Raw genomic sequence first — 24659 nt, 5'->3', positions numbered from 1 at the left:
GGGGGAAGGACATAGAAGAAACGAACCTTCGAGACCCAGGTGGATGACGCCGCAGAGGACGAACCACAGGGCGATGGCGATTTCGCTGGCAGACAGCTTCGGATTATAGCGGCGGATAAAGATCAGGACGGGGAGGAGGACGGCGGCCAAGGTGGTTGAGAAGATGGCGAGGATGGAGAGAGTGTCGAGGGTGTTGGGGACGTAGTCGGGCAGGTCGACGCCGAGGGGGTAATAGGGGTGAGAAGGAATGGCGGAGGCCTGGTCAGCGAAGCCATGGGCCGGTGGGACTTCGCTCGGATGGGACATGTTTGGCGATTTGGAGGGGTTGCGACGGCGGATGAAGAGTTCGTGTGAGGGTTGATGGTAGAAAGGAAAAAGGGAGGAAAAAAGGGAGGGAAAAAGGGAGGAAAAATGGAGGAAAAAATGGAGGAAAAGAAGGAGAGAGAAAGGGAAGATTTAGCGTCAGGGACTCGCGCCAGGATGTCCGTGTCGAAGCGGCAAGGACCTGGAGCACTGCCAGGGGTCGTAGGTAGTGTACATCATTTTCTCCAGGCAGCAAGTATTAATTAGGTAATTGCGGATGCCTTATATTTCTCCGTCTTTCCTTCCCTTTTGTGGCAGTAGCTACCTACAATGTACAATGTACAGTGTTCGTTGGACGAGGAACAATTGCCGATAATCTCAGAAATACATGTAGGTATGTCCATGGAAAAATAGGTCTTTTCTTCTTTTATACTTCATGGTTTTGCGACAAAGAATTACCGTCTTCAACGTTTATTAACGTCGTAAACGCCTCAGCCACGTCAACCGTCTCTCGGTGTAAGTCGGTCCAATGAATAGACCGAAGTTGGGGAATTCTGCGACGAAACGAACTGACCTCCTCGGATCGGGACGGGATAACTGACGTCGGTCAGACACCACGGTTAAGAACGGAGTATACGGGACGAAGAATTTGGCTGTCACTCTCCACTAAGATACCTTACCTAAGGTAGGTAAGGTATGAATATCTATCTACACGTACCATATATCATGCTTCCAACGGTTACGTCTACTTCTACTTTGGTCAAACCGCTTGAAATCGCGATTGTTGGTCCCCGGTACCGACTCGACAGAGGTATCGACTGAGGGACTGAACACGACAAGTCACAAAAAACACTACCTATCGCCGCTAGAGTGACGTTTCGTTTACCTGAGGTTGGTACCTACATGGTCTCTGTGATCTTAACTCTACCTTAATTACCTACGGTACCTTATGTCTTAGGCATCCGCATGTACCTTAGGCGGTCTATCGGCCGAGGCACGCAACCACACAAAAACGGCCAGGAGCAACTGGGGAAGGGGGTCGAAATGGGGAAGAAGAGAGACGCTTTCCCCAATTCAGTCATGTACGGATGTCGGAGTAGGTACTGATACCTAGATGTATTCATTTCTCTTCCTCGTCTTGTTCTCTCTCTCCTCTTTCTTATTGTTTTCCTTTTTTCCCCATGCCATCACCATCATCGACTCTAGGGAGAAAATCATCATTACCTGTTCATTTTCCTCGCACACTCACATCTCCTCCCTGTCGTCCCTTGGACCGTGCGACTATTCGCCCCTCTTACTAACCTATTAATCTAATTTCCCAGCTGCATCTCCCTCGCTTGTGTCCCTGGGCTCGTCATACATCTCGCGGCTTCGAACTATCTCTTCACTATCGACTATTCCCGCCCCCCCCGCCCCCTCCTCACATCTGGGTAAAAGCCATCCATGCCTGCGTCGTCGCCAAGGGAAGAATGACCACATCTCACCAAGATCTCCATCCCTCGAGGCAATCATCAACAATCGCTTTGGCTTCAAGGGTTGCCGTGTCCTTGGACTCTTGTCACTGACCCCGCCCCCAATCATCACCTTCCACCTTCATTACGGCCGGGGTCGCCATCGTCATCTCGACAATCATCACCCGTACTACTGCTACGAATACCAGCATCACCCTCATACGATAGCCCGCCATGCTCTCCCATCTTCGATTTCACCGACGCGGCGCCTCCAACCCTACTTCGCCAAACCCAGACCGTGACCGAGACCCGTCCGTCTCGAACCCTTCATCGGCATCGCGATGGGATCCCGCCGCTTCCCCCCAGCCTCAACAACCCCCTCTACTCTACGAGCCGCCCTTCAATTCCGACCACACCAACTCCCACACCCACAACGACGCCTTCGGTCGTCCACATTCTTCTTCCAATGCTTCTTCTCTTCCCCCGATTTTGCCTCCCATCACGCGGGTTACGTCCTCCGACTCCGACACAGCCATCCTCGACTTTCCGTCCTTTGATACCTTTTCTGCCCCCGAGCCCGCCGAGTCCAAAACGTCGCGCCAGCCGCCTCCCGCTAGACCATATCATGACGACCCGGATAGAGGCTTTATGGGCGGTGTCGCCCTGCAAAAGTACCGTCGCGAACAACAGCAGAAATTGCACCAACAGCCTGTCACTGCTCGGAAACCCAGCGACACCGACACCCTGAGCTCGGCCCCCTCCTTCGCGACGCCCACTGACCTGCAGCATCAGAGCCGTCAGTCCAAGCAACAGGAACAGCAGCAGCAGCAGCAGCAGTCATCGCAACAACCTTCAGCCACCAACGGCAACGGTCGTCGTCCCGCCAATAGCAGGCTGGCCGTTGAACCCGCCACATCCGCCTCTCAACTTAGCCCTACCGTTCCTCACGAGATTACGCCAGTGGCGGCGCCCAAGGGCAGAAAAGGGTTGCCGTTCCTCAAGAACCCCATGTCCACCCTTCTCTTGCGCCGCAAAGCCAACCAGAATGCCCCTGACGTCACGCCCTTGCCTCTCCATAGCACCCTTGACCACCCATCGTACGAGTACGATCCTCGAATCCGGGGCACACGAGTCCACGATTTCAGTGCCCCCCGTTTGACCAGGAAACCGGTGCCGTCGCCCCGCCCGCCCGAGCCTCCCGACAGCCACAGCCGAAGCCACAGCCACAGCCACAACCATGGCCACGACAACAGCGAGCGCCTCCCGCTCCCCAAAGCCTTCTCGCATGATACCTTGGTCCCCGGCCACCGCGCCGACCGAACTCGGAACACGAGCAACGCCTCCGACTCGGGCCGCCAGTCCACCTCCTTCGGCACCACTTCTCAGTTGTTGTCCGATGCGAGTAGCAACATCTCCCCCCAGAAGAGTCACGAGAGGAAAGGGAGCTCCAACTTGGACTCCAAACCATTACCCGGCGAACCGCCCAGCGTCCCCCCCAAGGATCAAACCGCCACACCTTCTGGTCGCCAGTCCTCGACCTCGACCTCGACCGCGACGTCAACGCCCGTGGCCCAAGATGCGGCTTCCGCTCTGGAAAAGTCCCGCGCCTCGACGCGGACCACCCCGTCGCGCAATGCCTCTGGGGCCGGCGTCGCGACCAACAACCTCCCGCCGTCCATCCCACGACACATGAAGAGCACTTCTTCCCGTTTCAGTTTCGACATGATCGGCGCGGCAAGGCAGGAGAAGCTCCTCGAAGACAGGCACCGCCAGCAGGCGATGGAGAGGCAGACCTCTGACACCGAGCCGAATCGGAATCCGACCCGGGATTCGCGCTTTGACGATTTCGACGACGACGACGACGCCGCCGCCTTTGACTACGATGCGATGATGGATGATGATGACGGACTGGAAGAGCGTATTCCTGGCGTGAATGCAGATTATGACGACCTAGAAGAACCCATCCCGGGGGTTAATGTCGGTTATGGCGACCTAGAAGAACCGATCCCCGGGGTCAATGTGAATTATGACGGCCTAGTCGACGTAAAGAAGCGGCACGTAGTCACTGACCCCGCCCCCGAAAGAGATCCGGATGACGATCAGGAGAATTTTGCCGGCTTCGTCTTCCAGCGGTCCAACGGCGCTTCACCGCTTACCAGCCCGCGGGATGCCGTCTGCGTGGTCACCCCGAGGGATGCGGAGGGAAATGTCATCGGGTATGCTACGTGTGATGACACTCCGCATCTGCAGCTTCCGACTTTTCATAATCGTCACACCGAGGAAACAACTCCTACAGCGAAGTCGCCGCCAGGTTCTGATGCTCCAGTTACCGATTTGGCAATTCAGGGTCTGGGTATTAGACACGATGCCAACGTCTCCAGCTTCACGACCACCGATCAAAATTCGCGTGTGCCCACAACCCATGACGAGTCTCAGTCCTCATATCCTCCAAGAACGGGCAGAGAAGACGACATGTACTACGATGGCGGGCTTCTCGACGACGTGGACGAATTTGCAGGAGAAGGGGATGGGTCCACCTTTGACGAGTCGCTCTTTGACCTAGATGACACCGATCGGTACGGTCGTCCTATTCCGGGAGCCTTCGCGGCCGCCAAAGCAGCACGAGCTGCAGCCGCTTTGGCAGCGGCAGCAGCGGCAGCAGCCGAGGAGCAAGGGAAACGGTCCTCGGACAGCACGTCTCGCATGTCAACGCAGTCGGAGACGGCGCCGCCGTCCACGGCCCACACATCGGTGAGCATCGGCCTACAGCCCGCCCTTGCCATCGTGGAGGCGAAGCGCGGGAGCAAGAGCGAGAGCAAGAGCGAGAGCGAGAGCGACAGCCGAAGCAGACTCCAGTCGCAGCCCAGCATCGTTTCAGCCGACCGTGACAAGGTGGCCGCCTATCAGGCGGCACTAGCGGCAGCGGCTCATCAAGCGGCTGCCAGTGGGAAATTCCGACGAGACTCATCTCCACCGCCAGGCGAGCTCTCGACGTCGTCGACACAGCAACCTACGCAGCCGAGGGACGCCACGGAAGATTCAGGCTTCGAATCCTTTGACGACTTTGGCGACGACGAGTGTTCCCACTTGGACGACTACGGGTTCGACGACGACGCCATCATCGCCGAAGCCAACGCCGACGCCCTCGCCAACGACTCCGACGGGTGGTACGGCACCGAATTCGGGTTCTACTCTTCCGCCCCGGTCCCCCCTCGTCACAGCAGGGATAGTTCCAGCGGGTCGGACAGGCCGCCGTTCGAGTACGCCAACGGAGGCTTCTTCGGGCCGGCGGGCGTGAGCCGCACCAAGTCCGGACGGGTGGTGTCGCGCGAGCCGAACCTGACGCCCATCACGGAGCGGTCCGAGTACTCGAACCGCAACTCGGTCATGAGCCTGGCCGTCCCGCCCCTGGGATCCAGCGCGTCCGGGTTGACGAGCCCCGGGCTGGCCCAGCTCGCCATGATGTCGGACGGCGACGACAGCAACATGAGCCTGTCGGCGCTTATGCGGCTGCGGTCCAAGGCCTGGGGCGGGTCGCAGGCCAGCCTGACGTCCAGCAAGGAAGGTTCGCCGAGGTCGGAACGGGGCGACGGCGCCGGCTCGCCGTGGAACCTTGGGGCTCCTTTCGCTCATGGTCACGGTCACGGTCACGGTTATGGTCACGCGCGGAAGAACTCGGCCTTGTCTATCCAGAGCCGCGATTACGACTCGTCCGACGCCGGGAGCGGGTCTGCGTCTCCCACCATGACCATGGCGGCGCCTTGTTCTGTCTCCTACCTCGGCTCCCCTTCGTCCCAGGCTGTGACCGCTCCGTCGCTGCTGCCGTGCATGGTCCCCCTGAGTCCGTTGGGTTTCCCGGCACCTGTTGGCACCTTTTCTTCGACCGTCTACAGCGAATCCACGCTCGAGTTGGAAGACAAGGATGATGGCAGTCACGACGTCACGCGGCGCCGTCCGGGCATGGGACATGGGCACAAGGGCTCGGCGGAGAGCGTGTCGTACGTCACGGAGAAAGGAGGAGGATGGCGGCGAGGAGAGGTGGATTGTGGGAAAACGGTACACGGCTGAGACGGGGGAGGTGGAAGTTGAGAGGGAAGTTCTGGAACAGGGCCGGATCTAACTGGCTTGAGGACTGTTTTGGTTATCGTGGCGCAAGTCTACAGCGCGCGCGATACGGCGTTTGTTGGATCGTCACTCGATCTATACTGGACAATGCGTTCAGTGTTGGATATGTATGGAGTTGGAACAGAGCTAGGGACCGTCCAGGATCTGTTGGAGGCGAAGGGAGTTGTAAAAGCGATCAATGCTGGGACTGATGTGCTGTGTTATCTACTACATGATATATAGTAAGGTAATGTAATGTAATGTAATGTAATGAAATGAATGATGAGAAGTAGCAGAAGGATCAGGACAGGACATTGTTCCGGAGTCGAGAGGCATCCGTGGACGGTGGAATACACCGGAGATAAATCCACCATCCTCTTCTTCGTCCTCTCTGCATCGTCTTGTCACCTAGGAATCATCCTCCGCGTCCTCCTTTTCTTCCTCCAACCCCCCAGAAACACCCTTGGAAACCCACGATCTTCCCGCACACCCGACCCATCTCCTCTTCCCGCCCGCTCCCGCTCCCGCCCCCTCTCGTTCTTGTCTTACTCTACACCCGGGCGCCGTATCCCTACACCAAAGCAACGCGGTCTCCAAAGTCCACACACGCCGCAGCTTCCCCTCGGTCCACCCACCCGCACCGGCACCCCGTTCGCGGTCTCGGGGAAAAGAAGGCAAGGGGAGAAGCAAGGTGGCACAGCCCTCGAGGCGCGAGGCGTCGTCCCAGAGGACGTGCGGGTGAGGGACGGAGCGGAGGGAGCCGCAGCTGCCGAAGTGGCACATGCAGGGGCGGGTTGCGCGGGAGCAGGTGGTGCGGCGGGCGACGAGGATGTGGGTGTGGACTCGTTTGCCTTGGTTGCAGGGGGCTTGGGTGAGGGTTTGGGTGCACATTTTCTTTTGTTGTTGTTGTGTTGTTGTTGTTTACTTTCTGGTTGCGATGTTATTCGGGTCTGCAAATCGTAGTTGGACATGTCCGCCTGGACGGATGAGACACTCAGCATATATATATATATACACACATATATATAAGGACCAGAAGCACAGTATGGTGTAGTTGTTTCCATCGTCTTCCGTTGAACGGAAACCGGGGCCCCGAATGAAATGTCCTTGATTTCTGCAAACGAGACTGGGACATTTGTCTTGTCCGCCTCCTTAGATTTTGGTCCCCATCACAATGCCGACTAACCCAGACAGCACTTGAGAGGTTAGAAACGACAAAGAAATCATAATGTGGGCAGCCTTTCATTCTATTCATTATCCCGGGCGCCGTAAGCCTTCCCAATGAGGACCCCCCGTCTATAGACTATTGCTTCTTATTCTTCTTGTTCTTGTTCTTCTTCTCCTGCTCCTCCATCCGAATCTTCATCTTCAGATACTCCACAAACCTCTTCGCATTCCACGTCCTCCTGTCATCCCACCCCTTGAAATGCTCCTGCAACCCAGACCCGACCTGGGCGTAGCGGAGCGCCTCGCGCAGGTCGCCCATCTCGCTGTAGACCTTGGAGACGATGCCGTAGATGTCGCCCCGCTGGGCCGCGAGCCCCTCGGCGTCGATGATCTCCTCGAGCTCCTCCACCAGGTTGGCGACCAGCTGCGGCGTGCGCACCTCGGGCAGGTCGAGCTCCTCGATGATGCGGTCGAGCTGGCGCCGCTGCATGTCGGAGAGGTAGATCTCCGACTCGCTGGAGCAGAGGGGGCATTTGCACTGGAAGCTCCAGTGGCTGAGGATCATGTCGGCGCGGTCTTCGGCGAGAATGTTGAGGGGGGCGTCTGGGAAGGTGTTAGTTGTGATGCTTTGTATGGAAGGCGTCTGGACAGGAAGGGAAGAAAGAGAGAAGAAAAAAGAAAAAAGAAAAAAAAAGGAGAAAGAAAAAAAGAAATATAAAAGAAACGAAAAAGGGTAACGTACAGCTGACGGTGATTTCTTCGCCTGGTTGAATATCGCGGTAGGCAATGACGTCCATCTCGAGCTTGCTCTGGGACCACCGTGTGACAGAACTGGGAAAAGAACATGTTAGTAAAATTCTGGGTCCAAAACCCCCTGAGGCATGTCGAGATGTTGAGTGTAAACTCACTTCGGTTTGCAGGCGTGGTTTATCCTCTACTCGGTTTCAAACCCCCTTTCAGTCAGCTCAAGTCCACAAACATCTTTGCAATGCAAGACAGGTAACGTAACGTACGGCAATCTCCTTAAACAATCCATGGTGGGGAGACCCGTTGAAGCGGACCTGGAAGGAATTGGTCCGCATCACGTCCTCGACAGGATGTCCGCCGATGGTGCGGGCCAAGTCCAGGATCTGCAACCGCTCATCGAGCGGCAGGTTATCCATAGCCTTGTTGATCAACTTCCACGTGTCCTGCTTGGTGAGCGACTCGGGACGGTCCTGCAGCTTCAGTATGACGGGCGTCTCCCTCAGGATGACGGTCCCCTCGCGGATGGTGGTGTTGGCGACGAGCCCGAGCCCCTTGTCGTCCATGTCGATGACCTGGTAAGGCGGGTATGGGGGCGGATCTCCGCGGTCCGGCGTCCTGTACCAGAGGGGGTTCGTGTCTTCGAGGAGGCGCGCGGTGTCGGCGGCGAGGGAGGAGGCGGTCAGGACGATGAGGCCGTGTTTCCCGCGGAAGTCGTCCTTGGTGAAGGAGCAGAATAGGGACTGGATCCCGTCGACGGCGGAGGAGGGCGCGCAGACGGCCTCGTGGGTCCAGGGGTGGCGGATCTTGTTGGCGCTGGGCGGGAGTTGCTCGAAGGGCACGTTGCAGACCCTGTCGGCCGGGTCTGGGTTCAAGAACGGTCCTGCTGGGTTGTTGATGCAGCGGCGGAGGAGGGGGGGGTCGGCTACTGTGGTGTTGGCGGCGGCGTCGATGGTTGAGGCCATGAATATTGTGCCCAGGAGGGCGGCTAGCGAGAGGTGTGATGCCATTTCGATTTTCGTCTGTGGTCTGTGAGAGGAAGACTGACGGGACGACGAGAGCGGAGGTTTAACTTGTTCGGGGTTCCACGTAAAACGACAAGAGAGGGAACGAAGGCGACTCGTTTTTGAGCAGACCAGGGAGGGGGAGTCTCGAACTTTTCCATCTGGCACGAAGATGTTCATGACACGGTTGCCTCGAGACGCAGCATGCTCGCATGACGTTGCATCTCTTTATCCGGCAGCGGATCTTAAGGGTCCCGCGGCTTGTTTAGGCCGTAAGCCGTTTTGGGGGATTTCGTGGTCCAGGAACGGAGGTCGAAATGCCGAGTTTGCCAAGTTGGGTCGTCTTGGCTGTGATCCGCCGAGGGTCCTTTTTTTGTTCTTTTCTTCTTCTTTTCTTGTCGTCTTTCAATAAAGGACAGTCGTTCACGTCGAGTCCAGTCTAGTCGTCCCTCGGTTTATTTAAATTTGGCATCCTTTTCTCATCTCAACCAAAAGTCTCCTGCTCCCAATCCCGAACCATGGCCCAGCATCTCCGCATCCCCGTGCCCATGGACTCGCCGTCCATCTCCCCACCGGAGGAGGCCCAGCGTTGCATTGCAGTCGGGGTACAGAGGACCCCTGCATCTGCATCCGCATCCGCATCCGCATCCGACCAGCCGCTGTCTAACACGAAAAGGTGGACGTGCATGGTGAGCTTTAGGTGAGAGAAGAGCCACGGAACGCTTCCGAGCTCTCCCTCATGGGTGATGTTGATGTTCTTGAGCTTATTTTTTTGCCCTCCCGACGCATCCTTTCGGGCGAGCATCTCCATTACATGGGACTTGGCCAGCTTCGAACGCGCCGTTTTGGACGACGATGCTTTTTCGTCCACCCCGCGTGCGTCGACCAGGGTGCGGCTGGGAAGCTCCCACAGTCCGGCAAGCAAGCCTTTATCGGGCCGCCGGGTGATGAGGTAGCTGCCGTCGTCGCTTCGGCGAATGGCGCATACCACCGTCTCCTGCTCCCGGACGGCCTTCTTGACGCCTTTGACGGGAAATTTCCGACAATGGTCTACGATGACTTCTATTTCGCCGCCTGCTTTCGTGGGGATGCCCGTGGGCTTTTGTTGGAAGAAAACGGACAATGTGGACTGTTTCTTGACTTTTAACTTGGGCTTTTTCGAACCCTCCTTCGTCCCGATGACGACCTCCGCGTCGCCGGTGGTGTCCTCCACCGATGCTTCTTCGAAGGGGTGGCATAGGGTACATATAGCATCCTCGATATCGGGCGAGTGGCCGGTCTTGGTCCCGGCCTCGCCTTCGGGTTTGGAAGCCAGCGCTCGTCCTTCGGCGTAAGCACGACAGGTCGACGTGACGGGACACTGCGAGCAGTTCGGTTTCGGCGTACAGACCGTACTGCCGAGTTCCATCAAGGCCTGACCCCAGCGGCCCGGGCGGTCATTCGGCAGACAGACCGCCTCCTCGTCGGCACGAGCCGGGCTCGCGTCGCGGGGACCGTCTGTGTCCGTGCATGTGGCCACGGCATGAACCAACGCATCGGCAGCGGCCCAAAGCAGGTCGACGGCGGCCCTGTCCGTCTTGACATTGACGAAAAGCCCCAGCTGACGGCTCAGCACGCGCAAAACATTCCCGTCGACCATGGGCGCCGGCAGGCCGAAGACGATGGCAGCGAGGGCGCCGGCCGTGTAGCGCCCTACGCCGGGGAGCTTCCTCTCGAGCTCGGCCACGTCGCGCGGCAGGAGCCCTCGCATGGCCGGGTCGGCGACGACCAGGCGCGCGGCGTGGTGGATGCGGGTGGCGCGGCTGTAGTAGCCCAAGCCGCGCCAGGCGCTCAGGACGTCGTCGGGCGTGGCGACGGCGAGGTCGTGGATGGTGGGCCAGCGGGCCATCCAGCGGGTCCAGTAGTCGATGACGACGGCGACGCGGGTTTGCTGGAGCATGATCTCGCTGATCCACACTTCGTAGGCGCGGCGCTCGAGGGCGGAGCGTAGGGCTGACGGGTCGGAGGAGTAGAGGGGGGAGGATGGGTCGATCCAGGGTTTGCGCCAGGGCATGCGGCGGGTGGTGCTGACGCTGTCGAACCAGGAGAGGAGTGAATGGCGGGATTCCGTGGCGAGAGGGCCGAGGAGCAAGGGGATGTGGTAGGAGAGGTTGTGAGAGCGGAGGGGAGGGAGAGTGGGTGATGAGGGGGGCATTCTGCTTATGGTAGGTGAGGATGCGGCGGCGGCGGCGGCGGCTGATGCGACGAGGTTGTTGAAGAGGGATGAGACTGATTTGTGAGACGAGCCATTGGATTTCTTCCTTGACACTGGTTTCCCGCCTGTTGTCCCGCCTGTTGTCCCCTTGGCCTTGGGGTGTCCTGACGTGGGAGAGTCGGTTGATCTTAATGTGTCTTCATCTTCATCTTCACTCGCCGAGTCCGACGCGTCTTTGCGTCGAGACTGAGACCGAGCCCGAGACCGCGTCCTGGGCCGTTTTCTCAGAGGTGGTGTCGTGTCATCGCCCGATCCTGAGGCATGGTCCCCGTCTGCGTCATGCCCTGCTTGGAGTGCAATCTTGCGAGCAGCAGCAAGGGAAGACTTTCGCCGCATAGCGTGTGTTCTCTGGTCTGAGGTAGGAGGGAAGGAAGGGTGAAGAAGGGATCGAGGGTGAAGGTTGGGGGACTTCGGAAGGTACTACCCATAGTGATACACGTTATTGATAGCTTATCTCTTATCTTTTATCGGTTCCAGATGTCTTATCTTATCGGAAAAGAAGCACAGACCATGCTCTTCTGTTCTTCTATAAATATATGTTATACCTTACCGCATGTTCCATGTCCTCCCTTACATTTCCGTGATTCCGTCCTCTCCTCAACACGCAACCACGATCCCCCCAACTCAGGGAAGAGTATATCCTCCGTCAATCACCAGATCGGCGCCTGATAACGACGATTACGCTGTCAGTACCTTAGGTGCGACCAACTCGGGGGAGCATTTGATTCACCTGTCATATAGCTGGAGGCCTCGCTGGCCAAAAAGACATAGGCGCCCTTCAACTCGGCCGGATCACAGAAGCGTGCCGCCGGGACCATATCATGCCATTTCGTCCTCCATTCGCTGGGGAGCGTAGAAATCACTAATTATAAATCCTTTTAGTCGCCAGACGGTCTCAGGGAGCTGGTCTTGGGAATAAGTTCCTGCGAACCCTTCATGAGGGAATGGGGAGTCGGGACAGGGAGTCGGGGACAGGGAGTCGGGGACAGGGAGTCAGGGACAGCCCAGCCGACTTTTACTCACTGTCAGTGGAGATGAACCCGGGAGAAATACAGTTCACCCTCGCAAAATCGACCCACTCAACCGCCAGAGACTTGGCCAAGTGCGTGACAGCCGCCTTGCTGGCGTTGTAAGCAGCCTGCTTCTGCGGCACATTGACGAGGATCCCCGAGACGCTCGACGTGAAAATGATAGACGCGCGACCGCCGCTCCCCCCATCCTCTCTCTCCTGCCGCTCGAAAATCCGCGCCGCGGCCTGCGCCGTCCAGAACGCCCCGTGAAAATTCACATCGAGCATCTGGCGCCACGCCTCCTCGTCGTACTCCAGCGCCGGGATGTGGGCCGCGATCCCGGCGTTGGCGACGCAAATGTCGAGCCGGCCGCCGCCCAGCTCGCGCGCCGCTTTCTCCATCGTGGCCTCGACGTCGGCCCGTGACGTGACGTCGCATTGGTACGCCCGGACGACGGCGGCCATCCCGGTACCCGAGGCCGAGGCCGAGGCCGAGATCGACATCGAGAGGGAGGCGGCGATTCTGTCGGCTTCGGCCGGGTCGGTGGTGCTGTAGGTGATGGCTACTTTGGCCCCCGCTTCGGCTAGACCCCGCGCCGCTTCGAGGCCGATGCCCCGGCAGCCGCCGGTGACGAGGGCGGTTTTGCCGCCGAGGTGGAAGTGGGAGAGCACGGGTGCCGTGGGCTTGGAGTGCGTAGGGAGCACCATGTTGGCATGGTTTGGTCAGTAGTATCGTTGACGAGAAAAGAGGAATCGGTATGGGACTCTCGGACGGTGCACAATGTTTTCTGTCTGCGTGGAAAGCTTAGATAGATAAATAAAATAGGCCCGATAGCACGCTCCTGTGGATGTCTGCGTCTGCATGTTATTAATCACTTTATCTTCCCAGTTACCCCTCATCAAGGGGTTGCGTTGCGTCTCTTGCGCCGGACCGGAGGGCCGGAGGCCACTTGAACGGATATTTCTCCTCCGACCCGGGCAATCAACCCATCGGGGTTAAGCACTGCCGATCAAAATCTGTCATATACTGCTTGCTTGCCTATCGCATCTCCTCTCACCTCCTCTCACACATGGAAAAGTCGAGGGAGCAGACAGGCTTGAGACTTTCTACCTACTCAATATCGAAATAAAGCCCACGCCAACATGAAATCACACATCCTGTCGCACCCCCTTCGACCTCAATCCCACGATACCGCCTCCGCCTCCTCGGATGCTTTCCTCGTCCCTCTCCTCCAAAGTCATAGCCCTATGCGACCGGACCTCCACCTCCTGGCGCTGATAAATCCGCAGCGGAATCGTATGGGGATAGCCCCCCACCCCGCCGTTAATCCGCTCCTGGCTATCCGAAGCATCCTGGCCCACCCCCCCGTTGGTGTTGCGCCTGCCGCCGCCCGGGGCCGGGCCCGTCCTTCCGTAGCGGCGATGAGAGCACGAGGACGACTTGCCGCCGTCGAAGGCTTTCAGGTTGAAGATGCGCCGCAGGACGGTCCATGTCAGCGGTAAGTTGGCGACGATGAGCGCGGTGGACGACTCGCGGATGTACCAGAATGTCCAGTCTTGGCCGAATGGTTCTGTGAAGCTGTAGTACTTGTTGAGGACTGCACAGAGGATCTTGAGGGGGGAGGGGGCGGGCGTGATAACGGGGGTTGTGTCAGTTAATGAGCGTATACTGTATCCCCGCTGTCGCCGTTGTCCCACAAGCGTAATAGGGGGTTAGGGTATTCGGGGGTGGGGGGCGACGTACGGTGAACATGCCCAGTGCAAAGACACCGCAAAGAATCAGCTTCCTCTTGCGGGGGATCTGGCTTTGGAGGAGGACGGGCATGGGGATCAGAATGATCAGAATGTCTGAGGAGATGTTGAGCACTGTGTTGGTAATGAGGTGGTTCGTCGCTGCTGAGCATTGCACTGGGAAGAGTGGAAGTCAGAAAGTCAGGAGAGTACATGTATGTTGAGGTTCAGGGGTATGACGCAGATAAGGGGTCAGGGAGTCCTTACCATTATCAGGGGGGACGGCCCAATATTGGTGGAAAGGTCGGCACCAGACCGCTAGGTAGAGAGCCTCCATGACGATGAAGCCGACAATGACATATGCCGCCACCATCATGACGGCGATGTTCTGCCGTAGGGTTATTCTAACGTAGGGGAGTGGATGTTAGTGAAGCCGAGGTTCGAGGGAAAAAAGAAAGAAAAAAAGAAAGGAAATTGAAGGAAACGAACGTCAAGCGGTTGAACATCAAGAGGAAGCAAATCTTGACGGTCCAAATGACAATACACTGCATCTGCTCCACGACAAGAACCCATTTCGAACCATACTCGCGCTCGGCAATGCTTTCCGGAGTGAGCGGCGACGTATCGGCCGGGTCGATGAGGTTGCTGTTCGTATGGGAAATGATGTTCATCCCGGCTATCAAGACGGTGTCGCAGGCCTGCAAGAGTCGGTAAACGGATGCGCAAGAGGGAGAGGCGAGGCAGAGGCAGCAGTGAGCTCAGAGCAACAAACCATGGCGAACACCACGAGAAGATCATCGGCCTGGAGCTTGGTGATGGAACCTCTCAGGAGGATGCGCGAGACCCTGGAAAGAATGGGAATTGAAATCTCGCAAAAGTTAGTCGCACGCACGCGGTCTGGTCCGTAGAATCGATTCCTCGGGGGCACATCACTGTCAACTTGAAGTAAAGATACGCTGCACGCACATTCGGGCGACGACGACGACCCAGGTGAGACCATACCAGGTCCACGATTCTCGCGCGAGGCCGAGGCCTGACATTGTTTGATGATTTGGTCTCGGGATTCCGCTCTCAGAGGAGCCTCAGAACAACTGTCAACTGGGTGCCCCTCCCCGAGAGCGACGACTTGCGTAACGCTCGACGCGACGATGCTGTGGGAGACGGCGCAGAGACGTATTTGGACGATCATGAAAAGTCCACATGCAGGGTCGCAGGTCCGAGGAATAGAAAAAGCTGTCTTTTTCTTTTCTTCGAAGAAAGAGGATAAGGGCAAGAGACTCAAGTGTGCGAATGGAATCCAAATGCATGAAATGCATGAAATCCTGGCCCAACATCCCAGTTTCTTTGGAGGTTTCGAGCCGACATGTCTGACAGATCTTCCCGCGGGATGGGCCAAGGCAAACTGCCACTACGGAGGCATTTTAAAAGCAGTGGCGTTCTCCCCCTGTCGATCCTCTATTCTTTTCCCCTTATCCAACGGTCGAAGTCCACCAACCCATCCCACCGGGACGACGCCACAGCCTCAATTATAACAGGCACGGATCAGTGTATCTGCATCCTCCAAGTCCCAACTGCTCGCTCTACGTATGTACGCTACAGATTGTGGTGGAGCCAAGCCGAGCTCGCTAACGTCCAACACTCCAACTGATGGACAAGCCAATGCGAGCGTCGCGGAAGCAGGGCGGAAGAAGGGCATTCATGGATGCCCGACCTGCACCGTTGACCGTTGGACCGCCTTGAACATGAAGACAATACATGTAGGCTGACACTCTGAGCACACATGCAGTTGAGGTCATCAGGATTCAGGGGGTTGAACCCCTGAATTTTGACTCGGGCGCCCGGCGCAAACCGAACATGAAGCCTCCTGGGCCGAATAACAACGAACTGTCTCCCCTTTTTTTCTTTTTTCCCTTCCTGTTTCCTTTTCCCTCAGTCCTCTTCTGCCCTCCAGCCAAGACGCGATAAACCACGCCGAGGCACACCAGCCAAAAGCTCTGCTTCAATGCGCCTCGGTGGTTCTTCACTTCCATTCACCTCAAACACCAATTAACACGCCGGGCGATACCGATACGGAATAATTACTATCCCAAGACAAATGGACCGACAAGAGGCAAACAGGGCAGACCCGGATCCGAAACAGGCAGCTCTGAAGCCTCTGATACTGACCTCGCCACACCCACTCTCGTTGATGGTGTGCTTGATCCGCCCACCACAATCACAGGCGTCAATATGTATTGATCTGTCCGCACCTTGCAAAGCCGTCAACCTCTTCCCCTCGGTTTAGCTTCAGCAGGGCCACAGCTGGGCCACAGCAGGGTCTTGCCGGTCAATCACATCACACTAAAGCGACTAAAACACGCCAATCCGCCCGAGGACGCCCGAGGACGCCCGAGAGCTATGCCCAGCCTTTCATGCATGTGCTCTACTCTCTAGCCCCTCCCTGAGGATCGGCCCCTCCTTGTCTTCTATCAACTGTTGATCTATCATCGATTCATCTCCCACCGGCAGGCAGTCTTCGACTCCCACAAGACAGAAAATGCAAGTCGTTGCGCGCTTCTCATCCTTCTGGAAGGATTTCACTGCCCCCAATGCCGTGCAGCCCATGCTGGGCTCAATGCATGCGGTCACCATACCGAACGGACCAACAGTCCAAAATAAACCTCCACCCTTTCCCTGGGTCCTTAACATGACGCAATCTGGTCCAAGCTACGGCGTAGGTAGGAGGTCCAAGGACGAAACGGAAGATGGAGGTCGGCCACTTCCCATTGCTAATGTGCGTCTGCCCTGAGGGAGTTGAGGTTTCTATTATGTCGCCTCTGACGCCAAGATGGTCAGACCCATACGATAAAGCAGGTGGTCATGGAGGGACGACCTTTGTGCCTTTGTCGGTCCTAAGAAGGCGACGGCTCCGACAATACCATCAAGTCATTCATTCATATACACATGAAAATATCTTGTAAGACCCAACCCAACTCGCTTTTTGATCCGGTAGTAGCAAAGCCATCCGAACACAGCACAGGAGTCCAGGACCTGCAAAATCTGCCTCCAGTCGCACTTGAACGAGGTCAAGATGACGACGTAGACCAAGTCTGGCTGCTCAATCGTCGTAATCCGAACAGGTTCGTCGGCCTCTTTCCCGACCTCCTAGGCCTCGAAAGCCGTCGAACACTCGTCCCCTGGCTCCCCTCGTCATCCTCCCCCTCCTCCGTCACGAGAGATCCGTCCTGAATACTCTCAATTTTCATATGTGACCTCGGAAAGATGCCGTACTTGCCCTTGCTGTTCGTCCCCAACCAGTACCATGCGTCCGGGTCGTCCCCTATTTTCCGAAGACGAGTCAGTGCTCGCTTCATGTTCCCAAAGAGATTTGATGGCACGCATATCGGTGTTGTGTCCGACTTACAGTCAAGATGGGTGATTTGCTCCCCCTTATCGAACGCCAACCACCCAACCGACCCAGACGCCGCCCCCGTCGAGGTTTCCTTGGGTTCCCACTTCCACTTGGTCACTCCACTCCGCCTGCTACCCGTCGCCGCCTCTATCCTCATGCTCGACCGCCGCCTCGGAGCCTCCAGCTGCGCCATCTTGGCCGGAAACGCCCCAAACCGCCCATCATGCCATCCGACGCACCACTTCCCGCCCCATTTCTCCGGAAACTCCACCGCCACGATCCGTGCCCCCGCGAGGAACGACAGCGCCGCCGTCTCCCGGTCCGGCCCGCTCAACTTGCGCTCGTTCGGGAACGCGACGTGATCGCGCACCGCCACCGCCACGGGGAGGTATCCTCGGCTCGTCGCGTCAGGCGTTGTCGTCGTCGTCGTCCCTCCGTCCCCGTCCCCGTCCTCCTCCCCCTCCCCCTCCCCCTCCCCCTCCTCCGGCGACGGGTTGGCGAGGTTCACGTCGTAATCTTGCGCCTGCGGGTGGTCGGGCCCGATTGTGCCGTAGATGACGGCTAGACCTGGCACGGCGGGGAGGGGGCGCGGGTGGCGGGCGACGTGGCGCATGAGCTGCGTGATGGACGTGAAGACGGTGGGGTCGTCTTCCCGGACGGTCGAGCCTGTGCGTTCGCAGAAGAGGCAGGCGTAGCATGCTTTGAGGTTGTCGCGCGTCGCCATGTGTGATTTGTATAGGAATCGCCGTCGGAATCTGACGCCTTCTGATACGAGGTTCGCCCCAGCTGGGGGGGAAAAAAGTGGGGGAAAGTTAACATCAAGACACAGTGTTTTGGTGTTGGCGGTATTTTTTTTGTCAGACTCACGATGTCGGTCCACGTCCTCACTCATCTGATCATACTTGTGCGAGTATTCGCAGTGGATGCACTTGGCCAGCGGTTCGGCCAGCACGGGCTGTTGGGGCGTTGCAAAGAGCAGGTCGTACGAGTAAGCGTTGGCGGCCTGCGCACCGGGGGCCGCTCCGTATCTCATGACGCCGTCCCAGTGGCCGCCGGACCGGAACCCCGTCGCTCCTTCGCAGAAACCCTTCATCACGGCGAAGGTGCTGTTCGGACCGATGGTGAGGTCGACGTTTCGCCAGCTCGGATATTCGTTTGTCGTTCTCGTTCCTCTGCTCCCCTTTGTTGATGCCACGTCCGACAAGGGTGGATTCAAGTTCTCGGTGACGACGGAGTGGTGGGACAGTGATGACCTTGACGTCGGTGGATGGTGAGACTCGTGATCGTCCATGGCATGCATGTACTCATGACTGCGAATCCCCCGAATCCCCAACCCCACAATGGGGCCGTTCTCTTCTGAACAAAATGACCGCGGTTGCTTTGTCCGAATGGAAAGGGGGTGAACCTCCTTGCCCCTGGATATCGGCCGCGGTGCTGGCTTTATGACCCCATGATCGGCCTTCATATGGCTGGGCAGAGGAGGAAGCGGAGGCAAAGGCGGGAACATGGAAGGAGTCAAAGGGGTTAATAAGGGGGTTCTCCCTGACGTCGGTGTTGGTGGTGTTTCGACAGCCAGTCTCCGGATCGCTTCGATGACGGCCAGCGCCAGCGACTTGCTTGCAGCTTGGAGCTCCTTAAACCTTTCCGCCTCGAAGGAGTCGGCATCGATGAAGTCCTCAAAATCGTACAAAAGAGCCTCCAAGTTTCTCTGCTTGTCGGTCAGCTCACCTGTGAAAATAAACGTTAGCCTAGGCCAGCGGCCACTGACTGGCCTTCGCCGCGTCGAGGGGCTGAGATGGCGATTCGGGCCCATACCCGGCTCGGTGATCATCCGTCTAAAAGCGTCGCCGATAGTCCCGCCTTCTTCCTTCCAAAGCGAAATGATCTTCTTCACAGCTCGCTCGCCTTCCTTGACGATAGCGCGGCCAGCCCTGGACATCCTGTCGCCGATGCTGTCGTCTTCCGGCGCCACCACCTCCTCCCCCTTCTGTATGGCCGCCTTCCCCTTGTCGATCACATCGCGGAAAAGTCGAATCACGAGTTCGTCCATGTCGTCCGTGGCGGCCATTGGAGGTGACGACGATGGCGGGAAGGGAACATGAAGGATTACGACTGTCGCAGTTCGTGGCCGGCCCTTCGGACCGCTTTTGCAGAATCCCAACGCTTCTCTAGGTACTACGGTAGTACGGTCTAGTGATATCCATCAGCACGCGATCGGCAACACTATTCAGGGTTGTCAGCAGGACACAGGCTCCCGACTCGGCGACTCTCGGATATGGACTTGAGAGTGGGGAGACTAGAGACTAGAGTCTATAGTCTAGAACAGGGACGGGGCGGTTTAGTCGGTCGGCCGAGGGGCAGATAAGCTAGCCAAAGAAGCACGGCTTTGAGCACGGGTTCTCTACAGACCCTGACGGCAGCGAGGTTCGAACTTGGGAGACGGGAGGCCACGATTGGGAAGAGGAAAGGGGAAGAAGCAAAGAGGATAACGCCGACAAGTAGAGTTAGAAGTGCCCCAGATGCTAGATATTGAATGACAATGGACGACTTAATACCGTGATACCGTGCTCACGGTGCTCTCACTTTCGGAAGATCCCACCAGCTTGGGTTTAACCTCGGCGGCCCAGACCGAGGGGCTATCCTCTTGAGTCTTGAGTCTCGACTCTCAACATGAAGTCTTCACCGACCCTCGGAGCTTGGCCAGCCCCCATGGGCCATGGGCCATCCCGCGCAGATAAAGCGTCCGAGTGGCCAATAGATGACGGAAGAAATGAAACAAGCATCAAGTCGTTTATCATCGGACCCTTTTTTGTCTGATGTGATCAAATGTATCCGTACCATAGGCTGATCCCCCACCATGGTCCCAGTATCCTCAACTATCACCGGGGATTTCTTAGACACCTTCCTAATAATTTGCCGTAAATCAAACGGCACAAGGTACGTAACGGCGCTAGGAATCTCTAGTTCACTAACCCGGTCTGGGAAGGGCACAATTGACTTCTACTGTGTGGGTGCAGTGTGTTAGTGCATCATGCGTGTGTGGGTTTGACTCTGAGTCTCTGAGACGCCGTCTCAAGACTCAAACACCGCTGCCCACACAAGTGTCGCCCATCTTGCTGGTTCACAATAGGGCAGAGAAGGAACGGGCTCTGTCGGAAAATTGGAGTTGAAGTAGGAAACGGATGCAATATTTTAGGAAGGATTCATGTTACCACCCAGCCTCTCGCTTTTCACCGACGGTCGACTGGTCACTGGTGCATACGATGATACCGTGCATCCCAGAATCCCAGAATCCCAGAATCCCAGAATCCCAGAATCCCAGAATCCCAGAATCCCAGAATCCCAGAATCCCAGCAATCCCATCCGTGACGGTGCTCTGCTTTCCAAAACTTTGTGAAGTCTCTTGACGGTTGACCCGGTGTTCTATGCAGACGTCGGAGCCCGCCATACTCCGCCACCGTCCGCCGTCCGCCGTCCGCCGTCCGACGGGTGTATATGGTACCTTTCCCACTCTGTCCGTGCGCCCTTCGTTGACCTTTGACAAATTGCTTCGGCGACTGATGGAGGATGTGACTTTTGCCCGTGGACAGGTGAGTGCGATCGTAGACACAAGACGTGCGATGTGGTCGTTGGCCATCTTTGAAAGTTGCTTGTGGGAAGTTGGTTGCTTGTAAGAATGACGAGCTGCCGAGATGGTTTTCAGGTGACCAAAAACAATGCGATGCGTCCCACGCAGGAATCTGCTTAAGTAAGTTCTGCGAAACACAGAAAAGGTACCTTATGTAATCTGCAGATACGGAGTAATGGTTACCCGTGCCCGGGTACCAGTGGTTGTAGTGTATCTGAAGGGGCTGCAACTTGTGTTCTCTGAGAACTTGTTCAGAGTACATGTACTTTTTCGACGTTATCCTTAGGTAATATAAGTGAGCCCCTGACGCGGAGGAACGTCAGCGCGTCGCTGATTTAACCTGACGTCATAGCCCATTGAGGAATCGGGACTCGCTCATCTTTAGGAAGTAACTACCGGACGACGAGTTGAGCGAGGTTGTTGGAGACGGACATATATCTGAGGTATGTATTCTAATTATTGAGTTTTTGCGATCTCTGCCATCTCTTCCCGTCATTTTTCCACCACACGCCGCTCGTGTGACTTGTGTCCCCCGCACGCGGCACGAGATTAAAGTCTTTATGCTTCATAAAGATACGCGTCCGAGACTCTAGTCTCCGAGTGTGAGAAGACAAAACTCGGAACTTGATCGACCTGTCGCACAGATCATGACACTCTCCGGTCACGCAGAAGCCCTCGCCGCCTCGTTGGCCAAGGCAAACCTCGTACCCGGCCCAGCAGCCGAGCTGATTCCCGAGGGGTTCACGCCGACGACCAAACTCGACGTGTCGTTTGATGATAAAGCTGTCGAATTGGGAAACTTCTTCCGGGCAGGGGAGTGCAAAAAGGCACCGAGCATCGCCTTCCCGGCCGAGGTACGTTGGCGTTTTGAAGCTTGACCATTCGGCATCGATTGTCATGAATCATGGTCCATCCAAATCATTACCCGTGCTCAATCTGGGCACTTGACAGCAGGCACGCTGACCAAGCACGCGCACTTGGCAACAGGCCGGAGCCCCTTCGAGCGCTGCATATCTGCTCATCTTTGCAGACCCCGATGCACCCACCCCGGATGACCCTCGCTATGCCTTCTGGAGGCACTGGGTGGTGCCCGGGCTGCAGCCCCTAAGCCCAGGCCCGAGCCGCCAGACCACCCTGGTCGCAGAGACCAAGGAGCCGCTCACCCAGTATCACCCCCCGGGACCTCAGGACCTGTAGGTGTCCATCATATGATCATCCCATCTGATGAGATTGAGAAAGCAAAAAAATTAGGAGCTCGGTAGGAAGAGAGTGGATCATCACTAACGCGAATGATATTCAGTTCCAAGCCACATCGGTACCTATTCCTACTCTACCGCGAGTCGGAGCGGCTGGACTTGGCCAAGGAGGATGTCGGTGGGGAGGAATTCGACGAGAGAAGGTCTTTTAAGCTGGCTGAGTTTGTTAAGTATCACCGCCTGGAACTGGTGGGAGTGAACTGGATGACTTGTGCCGGAGATGGGTGGAAGGAGGAATAAATTCGTGCGGGTTTAAGGCATCCTTTTATGAGATGTCTTATATACCAATCAATAAGCAGTACTGAAGACGCAGTAACTAAAAATATTGTTGATAATAGGAACGCTTATTATATAAGAATGTTACCTTGCCTATCCATTACAGAAGGATTTAATTCTCTTAGGGTGGTGGTATTATTCCAGATTATATAAAGGGTTGTGTATTCTGTTGGTTGGTGCTGTTTAGCGCTGCTATTTTTTTTTTTTAAATTCAGGTTTATTAAAGTCCGTATACAACCCTAAAGTTATAATAGACTATTCGGAGGTACCGAAAGGTATAAACTAGGTACAGGACACACTACTACTACTTTCGGGTTAGGGAAAGTACTAGGAGTATTTACTTAGGAAATGCCACGTACGCCCTACCCCTACACTTCAGCAAATCCTCCCTTTAGGAAAAACCTTACGGAAGAAACCTAAGGGCCTAGGTAACCCCCCGTACCTTTCTTCCCCCTTTTATAATAACCCTATGCCGGTGGTAGCTTAGTAAGGAATCCCCTTCCTTTTTAGGCTATTCTGCTGTCTCGATAAGGATAGGTGCCCAGGCTATCGGTTATCTACTTAGCAGGGGTTTAGGGGCCACTACCAGCCCCCTTTGCCTGAGATAGGGTTAGGGGGAGCAGGATTCGAACCTACGACCTCTTGGGGATTAAGAGGCTAGTCTAGGTGGTGTACTACTCCACTATCCCCCCTGCGCTGCTATTCGACCAGTTCAAATCAATCAAACAATCAATTAACGTATTAATCTAGGCCTCTATTTTCAATTCGCTGCCGCTTCTGGTATCGAGAAAATATGCGGGGACAACTACGGCAAGCGGCAGGACGGTCTGTTTTAACTTCCAAAAATCCCAAAAGAATTCATAGACAGACGCCTGTACAGGGGTGTATAGACTCGTATATAGTGGTACGCTAGTAGCAGGAAGAGCACCTTAGTAGTATAGCCCTAGGCCAGCTAACTAATTAGAAGCCTAGAAAATTTTTCGTGCCCCTATACTACTATAACGCCACGTCCACACTAATCTTATTTTCCTCTCCAGATAACTAATAACGAGTCAGGTAAGTAAACCCACCTATACCCTTATACAGAGTTATAGCATTAAATCAGATATCGGCATTCGATTCTATAGGGTTAGATCTACTAGTATCCTTATCTTTAAAGCTATTTTGCACGTTACGGTTATATACCTTCTTACTAGGCAGTTAGCTAATATAGCAATATAACATATAGGCGGTTATAGATCTATATAGATAAATATAAGGATAATTCGTAATATAGCTACTAATACCCGTCGCGTGCAGTGGCTAAATAAGATTACTAGCGATAAACTCCTTCCCGCGCCCGTAGTATAGCCCTCTAGTATAGAGGGGAAGTAACTAACCGTATATATACTAGACTATACGTATCTGTGTATCGCTATAGTATTAGGACTAAGCTAATAGATCGATAGTAGTTAAGAATAGATACTCGAGAGATATTACTAGGTATATAGTAAAAAAGACGCTGGAGGTATATTACTGTATACCCCTATATAGTACTATATACTCATATATAAAATAGATCCGGCGCGGAATCGTATTATAGCTTAAGTACGAAAAGGCGGGTAAAATAAAATTACCCGATTTTAATATAAAACGCCCGTAGGCCATTACGGGGTTTTTTATTTAGCTATTTAGCCAGGAGTAGTTTAACGATGACCGCTATAAAAAGTGCTAGGACGAGCGCGGTAATTTAGAGGACTGCGTTACCTTAGACGGCTTCGGGAACGGAGCCTACGGTAATTACTATAACGGCTCGGAAGGAGCTAAGTGTTCGCTATACTATAAGATACTCTATAGATCCCTATAACTCTGCATAGAACTATACTAATTAGATTTATAGTCGCGAAGAATAAGAAGCGCCGCGCCTTTACTATAGAGGATACTAACGATACCGATAGCCTGGATATATCGCCCCGTAGCCTTCGGGAGATAGCGCGATACCTTAAGAATAAGGCGGACCGTAGTAAGTTACTATTCTTATACGTATAGAGCTTTACAGATATATACTAACCTATACGTTAAGAGGAAAATAAGTAATTCTTTTTTTTAAAAAAAAACACTTTTTCTTTAGCTTTTATATAGTAAATAATAATACCTATTTTAATTTTTAAAAATAAGCTTTAATAATATAAAATATATATATATATAAGGTCAATAGTATAATACCTTATTCATTATATTATATTATTTATTATATATTTAAATACTAAAAGATAACTTATATTTAACTATATACTTATTCTTATATTTATTTCTGAATTTATTCTTATATAACGTATAGTATTACTTATTACTAGTACTA

At 55.1% G+C, this 24659-nt stretch overlaps 9 protein-coding genes and 1 non-coding gene across 10 annotated transcripts in view; 3 read left to right on the top strand and 7 right to left on the bottom strand.

Annotated features, from left to right (window-relative positions):
- The window catches only part of SODALDRAFT_342884 (3-beta-hydroxysteroid-Delta(8),Delta(7)-isomerase), a 1320-nt gene extending 744 nt beyond the window's left edge, over window positions 1-576 (bottom strand). The window contains exon 1 of the mRNA XM_028613104.1: window positions 27-576. Coding sequence (XP_028468260.1) covers window positions 27-306 — 280 coding nt within the window. The 5' untranslated portion in view covers window positions 307-576. The remainder of the gene's footprint in view (window positions 1-26) is intronic.
- Window positions 577-1493: 917 nt separating this feature from the next.
- On the top strand, window positions 1494-6218 carry SODALDRAFT_330170 (hypothetical protein). Its single transcript, XM_028611141.1, has one exon. The coding sequence runs from the start codon at window positions 1989-1991 to the stop codon at window positions 5820-5822; it is 3834 nt and encodes a 1277-aa protein (XP_028468259.1). The 5' UTR covers window positions 1494-1988; the 3' UTR covers window positions 5823-6218.
- A 943-nt stretch (window positions 6219-7161) lies between these two features.
- On the bottom strand, window positions 7162-7822 carry SODALDRAFT_270606 (hypothetical protein; the record flags this gene model as incomplete). Its single annotated transcript, XM_028607722.1, has 2 exons — window positions 7162-7628; window positions 7768-7822. 2 exons carry the CDS (start codon window positions 7820-7822, stop codon window positions 7162-7164), a joined length of 522 nt encoding a protein of 173 aa, XP_028468258.1.
- A 1435-nt stretch (window positions 7823-9257) lies between these two features.
- Window positions 9258-10967, bottom strand: SODALDRAFT_271568 (DNA glycosylase; the record flags this gene model as incomplete). Its single annotated transcript, XM_028607781.1, has 1 exon — window positions 9258-10967. One exon carries the CDS (start codon window positions 10965-10967, stop codon window positions 9258-9260), a length of 1710 nt encoding a protein of 569 aa, XP_028468257.1.
- A 663-nt stretch (window positions 10968-11630) lies between these two features.
- Window positions 11631-12867, bottom strand: SODALDRAFT_330166 (NAD(P)-binding protein). Its single transcript, XM_028611140.1, has 2 exons — window positions 11769-12867; window positions 11631-11712 (listed from the first exon to the last, which is right to left on the bottom strand). The coding sequence occupies exon 1, from the start codon at window positions 12742-12744 to the stop codon at window positions 12043-12045; it is 702 nt and encodes a 233-aa protein (XP_028468256.1). The 5' UTR covers window positions 12745-12867; the 3' UTR covers window positions 11631-11712; window positions 11769-12042.
- Window positions 12868-13048: 181 nt separating this feature from the next.
- Window positions 13049-14961, bottom strand: SODALDRAFT_330164 (hypothetical protein). The gene is made up of 6 exons (XM_028611139.1): window positions 14734-14961; window positions 14540-14612; window positions 14257-14465; window positions 14035-14171; window positions 13781-13944; window positions 13049-13647 (listed from the first exon to the last, which is right to left on the bottom strand). The coding sequence occupies exons 1-6, from the start codon at window positions 14805-14807 to the stop codon at window positions 13186-13188; spliced, it is 1119 nt and encodes a 372-aa protein (XP_028468255.1). The 5' UTR covers window positions 14808-14961; the 3' UTR covers window positions 13049-13185.
- Window positions 14962-15077: 116 nt separating this feature from the next.
- On the top strand, window positions 15078-16555 carry SODALDRAFT_356432 (hypothetical protein; the record flags this gene model as incomplete). The annotated part of the gene is made up of 7 exons (XM_028613905.1): window positions 15078-15197; window positions 15303-15351; window positions 15424-15492; window positions 15554-15653; window positions 15753-15998; window positions 16083-16184; window positions 16276-16555. The coding sequence occupies 7 exons, from the start codon at window positions 15078-15080 to the stop codon at window positions 16553-16555; spliced, it is 966 nt and encodes a 321-aa protein (XP_028468254.1).
- Window positions 16556-16832: 277 nt separating this feature from the next.
- SODALDRAFT_321794 (hypothetical protein) lies at window positions 16833-19226 on the bottom strand (the record flags this gene model as incomplete). The annotated part of the gene is made up of 4 exons (XM_028609653.1): window positions 16833-17086; window positions 17171-17944; window positions 18026-18886; window positions 18974-19226. 4 exons carry the CDS (start codon window positions 19224-19226, stop codon window positions 16833-16835), a joined length of 2142 nt encoding a protein of 713 aa, XP_028468253.1.
- Window positions 19227-21166: 1940 nt separating this feature from the next.
- On the top strand, window positions 21167-22386 carry SODALDRAFT_330158 (PEBP-like protein). The gene is made up of 3 exons (XM_028611138.1): window positions 21167-21640; window positions 21774-21979; window positions 22087-22386. The coding sequence occupies exons 1-3, from the start codon at window positions 21434-21436 to the stop codon at window positions 22280-22282; spliced, it is 609 nt and encodes a 202-aa protein (XP_028468252.1). The 5' UTR covers window positions 21167-21433; the 3' UTR covers window positions 22283-22386.
- Window positions 22387-22929: 543 nt separating this feature from the next.
- Window positions 22930-23010, bottom strand: SODALDRAFT_t47. The gene has a single exon. It is a non-coding gene; the product is annotated as a tRNA-Lys (tRNA).
- Window positions 23011-24659: the final 1649 nt, after the last annotated feature.

Source organism: Sodiomyces alkalinus (genome assembly GCF_003711515.1).
Source record: "Sodiomyces alkalinus F11 unplaced genomic scaffold SODALscaffold_2, whole genome shotgun sequence".
In the NCBI taxonomy this organism is placed as follows: domain Eukaryota; kingdom Fungi; phylum Ascomycota; class Sordariomycetes; order Glomerellales; family Plectosphaerellaceae; genus Sodiomyces; species Sodiomyces alkalinus.
This window is presented reverse-complemented; position numbering and strand designations above follow the sequence as displayed.